At 38.0% G+C, this 9,231-nt stretch overlaps 1 protein-coding gene across 1 annotated transcript in view; it reads left to right on the top strand.

The window, feature by feature from the left end:
• The first annotated feature begins 744 nt into the window (after window positions 1-744).
• The window catches only part of LOC107104713 (CMP-N-acetylneuraminate-beta-galactosamide-alpha-2,3-sialyltransferase 1-like), a 9,238-nt gene continuing 751 nt past the window's right edge, over window positions 745-9,231 (top strand). The window contains exons 1-3 of the mRNA XM_015404784.1: window positions 745-923; window positions 4,084-4,129; window positions 4,212-4,331. Of these exons, the coding sequence (XP_015260270.1) occupies window positions 745-923; window positions 4,084-4,129; window positions 4,212-4,331 (345 nt within the window). The remainder of the gene's footprint in view (window positions 924-4,083; window positions 4,130-4,211; window positions 4,332-9,231) is intronic.

The raw sequence follows: 9,231 nt of genomic DNA, 5'->3' as shown, positions 1-9,231 counted from the left end.
ATATATATCTTTATATATACAGATATATATGTATAAATTAACTTTACTGCAGGTGTAAGATTGTGAAGTTTGTGAAAATGCTTTTTTTTTTTTACACACACTCTATCCAGACTACCAGTTCCTGGTACTGTAACATAATTCACCCTCCAGGATGACATGTAAAATGAAGCTGTTGGTTTTTCTGCTTATTGTGGTGGTCCTTGGAGTTCTCAAGTTTGACTTCAGAAGTTCCCCGTTAACAAGCCAAAGCTCGTTCCCCTGTTTTGCTAAAGATAATCTGCTGTTTATGCGTCGCGTTGAGCCATTCTTGTCTGCACGCACCAACCTATCAGAGGAGGCCTTTACGTGGTGGAAAGTAAGCTTTCATGTATATTTTAACAAGTATCTTTTGTAATAACAGATTTGGTGATAGTATCAGTTTGTTTCCTGGAAATTAGCATGTCTAACCGCGTCTGTGTTTCTGTTTGACAGCACATTCAACTTGAAAAGCGTGACCTCAGTTACTTTAAAGCAACCCTAAAAAGGCTTTTTGAAATCTTCCCATCCATTCCCAAATTTGGAGAACGCAGATCAGAGAGAATAAGAATGTGTGCTGTGGTGGGAAATTCCATGAATTTAAAAGGTTCGGGGTATGGACGTCTCATAGACTCCCATGAAATCATTATAAGGCAAGTGTTTTTGTTTGCTTCATCATCAAGAAGATAAATATGCATTCACGAAAAACCTTCTCGCCTGCTGCTTAGAATGAACTTTGCTCCAGTGAAAGGTTATGAAGAAGACGTTGGGATCAAAACAACACATCGTGTCATGTATCCAGAGAGCGCCGTGGATTTAGATAATACGACGCATCTTGTGCTGTTTCCATTCAAGATAAATGATATTGAGTGGCTCATTAAGGCCTTTACAACAGGATTCTATGGAAGGTGAGATATATTTTAAAAGGTCATTGCTGTCTCTTTTTTATTTACATGCTAATGTACTCCCTACAATACATATTAAGATTGAATTGTCATGTTTGTTTTAAGGTTTCTAACCCACATGCAGAACACACGGACTCTGGGAAAAAGTTCAACAGTTTATTGTTTGACATAATGAGAATAAAGCACTGATTCTGGGGGTTATCAGGTCCAGGACTGGTCACGACTGGTTTCTCTGCAGGGGGGGACAGAATGGTTAGCAGATGTCCAGGTATTTTTGCTGGTAGAATGAGTGTAGGTCTGTACCTGTTTTGAGGTTTGAGCAGAGCGGCAGAGGGGGGGAACCAGGAGGGTCCAGAGGCTGTCGGCAGGCAGAGGGCAAGGCAGAGGCAGAGCTTGGTTTGTGATCTTGCAGATTCGGATCTGAGTTTCTCTTTCAGTTTCTTCTGAAAGCGGGCAGGCAGGTATCTGACAGATTTGACTTCCAGAGTTCTTCAGAGATCAGACAGGCTGGTTTCAGACTGAGAAACTCTTCCAGAATTTCAGGGTACAGTCAGGTTCTTCCTGGGAAGCAGAGAGGACAAAAACAGGTCAGGTTCAGGTTATCAGGGAGTCAGAGATTCAGACAGGCTGATTGGCTAAGGCTTGCTAACCATAACTGGCAAACACCACTTCTAACACCACTCTGGCGCCGGAGTGTTGCTCTGCCTCTCCTTAAATGCTGGTCTCCTGATGAGCAAACGAGCCGCAGGTGTGAAGTCAGCTCCAGCTCCAGGAGACCTAGAACTGTAGGAGAAAGGTGGAAAGACCTCCAGATCCCAACATAAATAATCTTTAACAGTTTTCAATATTTAGAGTTAATGCAACCATTTAACAATAAAGACATTATTGTCTTTCAGATGATGTTCTTACAATAACTTACACAAGTTAAATCTAATGTTTATCCTTTGCAAACTTAGCGATTTTTCTTTTTACAGTTAAAACCACAGGCTTTCATGTAAAGCAGTGCAACATTTTGAAGTGAAGGGAAAACAAGACATAGCTTTCTGGCAAATAATGATATTCAACATTCATAGAGATGCACAATTTTATACTGAATCATAATCAGATATTGGTGATTTGATATCATATATCAGAGATCCAATCCAATGGACTTAAAATTCAACTGTTTTTATCCACTTGTTATTTGTTAATAAACAATAAAAAGTACATTTAAATCTGTTAACTTGCTTATAGCAAGGCTAAAGCCTTCACTCAATTAGCAAGATATATAGTTCCTTCAACAGCTGAATCAGATGAGTAAAGGCAGATACACTCAGTCTAAGTATCTCTAACTGATTGGATCTGAAAAAACAAGATCACTGCATTTCTAACACCTCAATTGTTGCCTTAAAATTTGTAAATATAGTTCACTTTATGTAGTATAATCTCTACATAAATCCAGCTATTCTGTGCAGTACTCTGAGGTGTTTTATAGAACACTAGTGAGCAAACCAAGGACCAAGGAACATGGTGGACACATTGGGGGCGCAACAAGAAGGCAATGAAAACTCATGTTTGCCACTTACAGTTATGGTTCTCCACTTTCAGACCTCTATTTGAGTTTCTTTTGAGTTTTCAGCTATTTGTGTCATTCTGTTTTGTTGATCTTTGGTTTATTTTTCACTCTGTGTTATATTAAAGCTGTGTTGTATTTTTTGAGTTACTCTCTGTTGCCCCTTGTGCCTGTCTCCTTTCCCCAAGCTCCCTTCTAGTTACTTCTATCCACACCTGCTTCATATCAGATCATTGTTGCATTCTTTGTTCTTTTCACCATAGATATACCACCTCTGCAGTTCCTCATTGCTGGTTTCTTATCTCACTTGGCTCCCCATGTCTGTTTCCCCTAATGTCTCCTGGTATTTTTTATTTTCCTATGTTTTGGTGCTTGGATTTTGTTTCTGTTGCCTTTTTTATTAACTCAGAAAAACTCATCTCTGCCTCCTCATTTCTGGATTTGGGTCCTCAACTAACTTCCACCAAAACTGCCACTTGCTAAGGAGAAGATGAATGCTCCAGTTAAATAAGACCAAATTTGAGCTTTTGGCTTATATGTTAAAACATTATGTTTAAAGCGACAAACAACTAGTGCATTTCCAGGATAAAGAGCAGTTTAAGTAACATCATGCAATCGGGATTCAACTTTTGATACGGACTTAGTAGCTGATGGGAAGATGGATGGAAGAAAATGAAATATGCAGTGGAGGTTCACCATTCAGCAGAAAGACTCTGACACTACAGCCACAGCCACAACAAAGACGTCTAGAATAAGCCTAGTCATTTCTTGAAGCGGACCACTAAAATTCAACATCCGAATCGGGCGGAAGTTTAAAATTGGTATTAAAACGCTTTTTATATTCTGATTTAGCTGGATATATTTTTCAAAGAACAATAGATAAAATAGTTTCTACACGCTGGAAGCTTGTGATGACATCCCCAGAAAATACAAAAATATTCACTGCAACAAAAAGGGCATTTGCAAACCTTACACTGTCTTTATTTGATCAGCTGGAAGTAAGAGTGATGAAGAAGTCATCATGCAGAATATGACATTTTGCTAACAAATAATACTAATACCTATATGGAAAAGCTAGATTAGCTACATGGTATGGCCGGAAAACAAAACAGATCATATTCTGTTTGAGCATGTAGGATGATATCAGATTATCTAATCTGTTGGCTTCTATAGAAGAATATATTTTCATTAGTAAAGGCCAATATTAATAGATTTCAAACCTAAGAGATACAACAGAACAATACTTGTAAAGTATTTGCTTCTGTTTTTGTTCATCATTCTATGGTTTTAACTTAAAATAATGTTTTTGAAAGCTACATTATTCAGCCAATAATGCAAATAACAGAATTTTAAAAATCTATTTAGATTTTTCTTTTCCTTCAACATCTCCTAATGATTCCCAGTATTCATTTGCTGCATTAACACCACAATATCTATACAAACTTAAAATATAAAGTTATTTATGACAACCCTATAATGCAATTATGCAGTTCTAATAGAAACTTAACATTTTTCTGATTCTGGAGTGAGGCTGATATTGTATTGAGTGTGAAATAATTTTTCATACTGTGTTAATAAAATTTAAAACTGCTTTTTCCTTTAATTTTACAGATCATATGCACCGATAAAACCAAAAATAAAAGGCAACAAAAATTTGGTGAGTAATCTATCGTTGAATGAATGAATGAATGAAACATTTTGATTTGCAATAACTAGTGAAAACTACATTTTCATAACAGGTGATGGTGGTCAATCCAGCTTTTATGAAGTACTCTCATGAGGTTTGGCTGGGGAGTATAGGGAACTACCCTTCCACTGGTTTTATGACTTTTGTTCTGAGCCTTCATGTTTGCGATGAGGTAAGTTAGTCTTTCTCCCAAAGTGACCATAAGGTTCTCAATTCTAAAGTTATAGCATTGTACAGTCTTGCACGAGACCAAGACCTTTCCTATTTAAGCATCTGACAAAGAAAAGTAACCTGGTAGACTTTCCAGATTATAAGTGGTGTTTTACATATACTATACATCTGAAATTGTCTTTATATACACGTTAAATCAATTTAGAAGAATATTATGAATACAGCTCATGCGTACCCTTGTTTTTCCTTGCGAAGGCCTGCACTAGAATTTGACTCAATATTTCTTTTGATTGTTGGAATTTCCCCTTTAAATGCAAAAGAGACAGGATTAGTTGTCACTACCTGATCCGTCGCGGAAGCACAATCCATCCTCCACACACCTGAACAGATATACATCCAGGTGTCCATAAATAATGTAATTATGATACAATAATTTCTTATTTCTATCATTAGCTCTCTAAAGAATGTCAACGCACATCTATGAAACATTTTGTATGACTTTTAAGAGACAATTTTTATGCTTTTTACATTTTCTTCGTTAAACAGCTTGTCTGACATCATTGGACATGCTCAGAGCAGTCTGGCAAAATATGATTAAACCATGTTTATCTACATTTTAGTTGTTTCTTTCTTTAGATTACGCACTGTATACCATAATGTTAACAGGAAAGGAAAATGTAAAACTCAAAAAGACTAGAATGATGTTTAAAACCAAAGCCGAAAAAGTTAGCTCCCGGAAGTAGCGTAGGATCTCATTTCCATTGCGAATCTGGCAGAGATGAGTGAAAAACCAGAATTTATTTTCACAGAAAATACATGATTAACCTTTAACACATTATATTTTAGTATGCTTAGTAGTTTTGTGGAGGGGAAATTGTCATTTAGATCTTTTTAACAAAATAAAATCGAGGGCGACCCAGATGTATATCTGGATGCACATGCACAAATGAGCAGATGGAGCATGTGCAGAACAGATCGTGCTTCCAGGACAGATCGGGTAGTGACAGTGGTGATAGGTGGGCTAACCCTAGCATGTTTCTATGAATGACAGAAATCAAAGAGGAGGACCAAAATTGTGCACTGTGGCAACTGCGCCATTCTTGCCTTTTCTAGTTTAAAAAGGAGTGTCTGAAAAGTTTTAACTCCGGCTTAACACTGACAGACAACAAAAGATGCATTTAAAATAATTTGAATAAGGCTAGTAGGGTTTTAAAAATCCAATGCTGATGCAGTTAATTTTATTTTGAAAATGTTGAAAAATATTCTGGGGCTCAGAGGCACAATGCTGGAAGGTGCAGGAAAATCTGAGACTGATGGTAAAGAAGTAACCAGGCTTAATTTCACTGGTCACCAGACCCTCAGGATATCAGAATCAAGTTTATTGCCAAGTAGGTTTGCACTTACAAGGAATTTGACTTGCTGTTGATTTTGCAGACAAATTAGATATGTATACAGAATGATCTATAGTTATATAAAATATAAAACATACAATATAATATATACAATATATACAGTAAAATTTCCCCACTTTCGTTGATGGGCCCTTGGCCTTTTTAAACATGAATCTTTGTACTAAAATATGCTTCAGTCATGATTTATGAACATTAAAATCTAAAGAGAAGCATCATCTCCTGATCAGACCCTGTAATTCAGTGAAAGGGTGGAGTCAGAGAGAAAAAATATGCACGCCCATGAGAAGGAGTGGGTCACTCCAGTGGCTGGAAGTTGGAGAGGATTTTGCTGGGAGTTGCAGGGAAGTGGGTTGCCGTTTGACCGGGAAGGTCCATTTTGAATGACTGCTGCTGTAGTATATAGCTATGTACTATATACACAGTAGGCTGTGCGTTAATGTAACGCAAGCGGTCTGGAGATTCTACATTAGTATAGCTTCTGGGTCATGAATGGGGGAGGGACAGAGGCAGTGTCAGTGTAACGTAGGTCTCTGGGCCATGTTGATAAGGCTGGTAGCGGATGGGAAGAAACTGTTTTTGTGGTGTGAGTTGTTGGTCCTGATGGACTGCAGTGACTGAAATAGTTTGTTGCTGGGGTGCGAGGGATCAGCAACAATCTTCCTTGCCCTTGTCCTTGACAACACAGTCTGCTGTAAACAGAGGAAGAAGAAGTGGCAGGAAATGCACACCCTTACTGTGGTGAAGTTGAAATGCTTTTAACTTTTCTGCGGTTATAGCCTGTCTGCTACAGCTGCACTCTTTTGGTTTCAGGGGCCAATGTAGCAACACGTGTAGTCTATTTAATGGCTTCCATTTGTGACTTTCTTTTTTTTCCATTTACTGGCTATGTTATTAGGCATGGCTTGTAGGTACCAGTAAGATAACCTTTTGGTTTTTGAGCTGCTTTAATCTTGCTATAATCTTGAGGCTATTTAAAAGATTCATAGAATGATACTATAGGGTATTTGGTGCTAGTCCTTAAGGCCTCTGAATAGGGTGTGTAACATGGTTGGGCTGAAAATGGCATAGTTGAGTCTAATGCAAGCCTGGTTAAAAGCCCTAGAATGAAAAAAACATTTTTTTTTTTCCTTTTATGGTATGATCATGAATGTTTAGATGAGCTGTGCGCTGATTGGTTGGTTTACAACAAGCGAAGCTCTTGAGCAAAGACGCATCATAGCAACAAGCACTCACTCACTGAAACATCAAATTGTTGATATGGTAGGGTGACCATATGTCCTCTTTTTCCCGGACTTGTCCTACTTTTCATACCTAAAAAAATGTCCCAGGGGAATTGCAAAATCGTCTGGGATTTTGGTCGACTACAGTGCAGCAGAACCGAGCTGTGAGCTCCAGGGCTGGGGGGTGCAGGGAGCCAGCAGGGGACGGAGTGACCAAACCCGACCCGGTGACGGTATCCTGGACACAGGCGGCCCCGTGCTTCCCCCCGCCTGCCTTACCGGCCCCCTCCTCCAACTGAGGACGGGCGGCTCAGCGGCCCAGCAGTTGACACTTCATACCTGCCCCCACCGGGGCATGACAAACGTACAGGCTAGAACCATTTAAGGCAACATCCCCGAGTTTACGTTAATTCAGGGCTTCTTTTGGATTCCCCCGTTTTATGGTGGAAGTTTAGAATTGTGAGATTTTTGTCGATTGGGTTTGAACTTCTCTATATGTCTATTTCACCCACTGACCAATCGTTATTCATCTATGACAATGGAAACTCGGTTTTGAATTCTAAGACCCCTTTTAGACTTTGTCTTTGTTTAGTAAAGTAAACAATCGAATGACCTGTGTAGATTCAGCCCCCACAGGCTTTGTTTTGAAGATCATCAAAACACAGAAAGCTGGAGTATTATTTTATTTTCGAATTTTTGTTTTATTTTTGACTTCTCCCATGACAATGAAGACTAAGAACCCTCATGTTCATCAACTCAGATGGTGCTCTGGCACTTATGAGGAGACCATGAAGATACCACAGCAGAACAGAACCATCAGTTAGGGTTGGATCAATATAAATAGAAGATTCACAATAAACTTGACACAACCTGGTAAATGAACTTAATTAAATTTTTCTTTATCAATCCCCAAAGAGAAATTCAGGTATAAAGTTTTTCATCAAATTCAAAAGCAAACCAGTGCTATTTGTATGGGCGTATTGAAACATAAAGCATTATGAAAGTGGAGCACAGGGAAAAAGGGCAGCGTCATCAGGATAATTCTGCAACATAATGGTGTGAGGTTTCAACATATATGGCGTGTGTGGAACAACAACTTCATATATAGCCTGGGGGTCTTATGCAAAACCAAAGATCAAAGAGGACTGGCGACACAGAGGCAAATGTGTGTGAGTTGGTATACAGCAGTAGCACTGTTCTTGTGCAGTGAAATGAGGAAGAAAAGGTTAAGCCAAAGGGGAAAAAACGAGCAAAGAAAGTTGACTGCCAGCTTTTATTAGATGACAGCAGTAGAGAAAGAGATCTACATCACTCAACTGTATGTCATTCATGGGACCAACAGCTCTTAAAAAATGATCTGAACTATCAGAGATGTGTGACGTACTTTGTAAATGATCAGGGGACATAAAAATCATACAATGGAGGAAAATGGTTGGAAATTAGATCTCCAAATCTGATAAATATATATGGCTGAAAATGTTAAATGTGGTTTAAAAATACACCTATGTTGGAAGTTTTATTAGTTTTTTTTTTTTTTTACAAATTTTCCCTGCAGAATGACTTTATCCAATAATATGTTTTTGGATCAATACACGCCAGACACTGTAGGCGAGATTGAGGTTCCTCCTAGTTTCAAAATGAGGACTTTGGAAGTTTTTAGCCATCATTTAAAACCTGCCTGACTCTTTGTAGTTTCACAACGTGCAGCAGGATATCAGCAATTTTATGTTAGGTAACTCGTCACTATAAATATTGCACATAAACAAGCAAATGCGTGCCTTACCCAGTAAGTTAACAGCATTATTTAAACTAAAGTGGTCCTATTAAATGAGCAGTTTTAAAAACAAACAAATTAGTGGGTTCATTAAATAAATAAATGTTGGCTTTATTCACAGATATTACAGATAACTCTAACCCAGTAAATTATTACTAAATTAGTAAGATTCTTAGTGTGAAAGGTTCCTGTTGGTGTTAATGAGCAAAGTGAGTTCTTAGCTTAATTCATCTCGATGCAAATTCATCATCAAAATCTCAGCTTTTTAATTATTAAATTGGAAAAAAGATGAAATCTTGAAGTTTAATTTATGAACACCTCAGATTGTTGGATGAAGCAACTGCAGCTGTCATAACCAGCACACATATGTCTCTATTCCTTTGATGAGGCAACCTTCTGGATGTGTGCTAAATACTTAAACTCTTCATCAAATACAAATCTTCAAAATGCCAGTGGAAGTAAACAAAACTTATACTTACTTATACTTAGTAAGTT

Source organism: Cyprinodon variegatus, unplaced genomic scaffold, assembly GCF_000732505.1.
Source record: "Cyprinodon variegatus isolate N-32 unplaced genomic scaffold, C_variegatus-1.0 Scaffold1856, whole genome shotgun sequence".
Lineage (NCBI taxonomy): Eukaryota > Metazoa > Chordata > Actinopteri > Cyprinodontiformes > Cyprinodontidae > Cyprinodon > Cyprinodon variegatus.
Note: the sequence above shows the minus strand (reverse complement) of the source record. Positions and strands in the feature narration are given on the sequence as shown.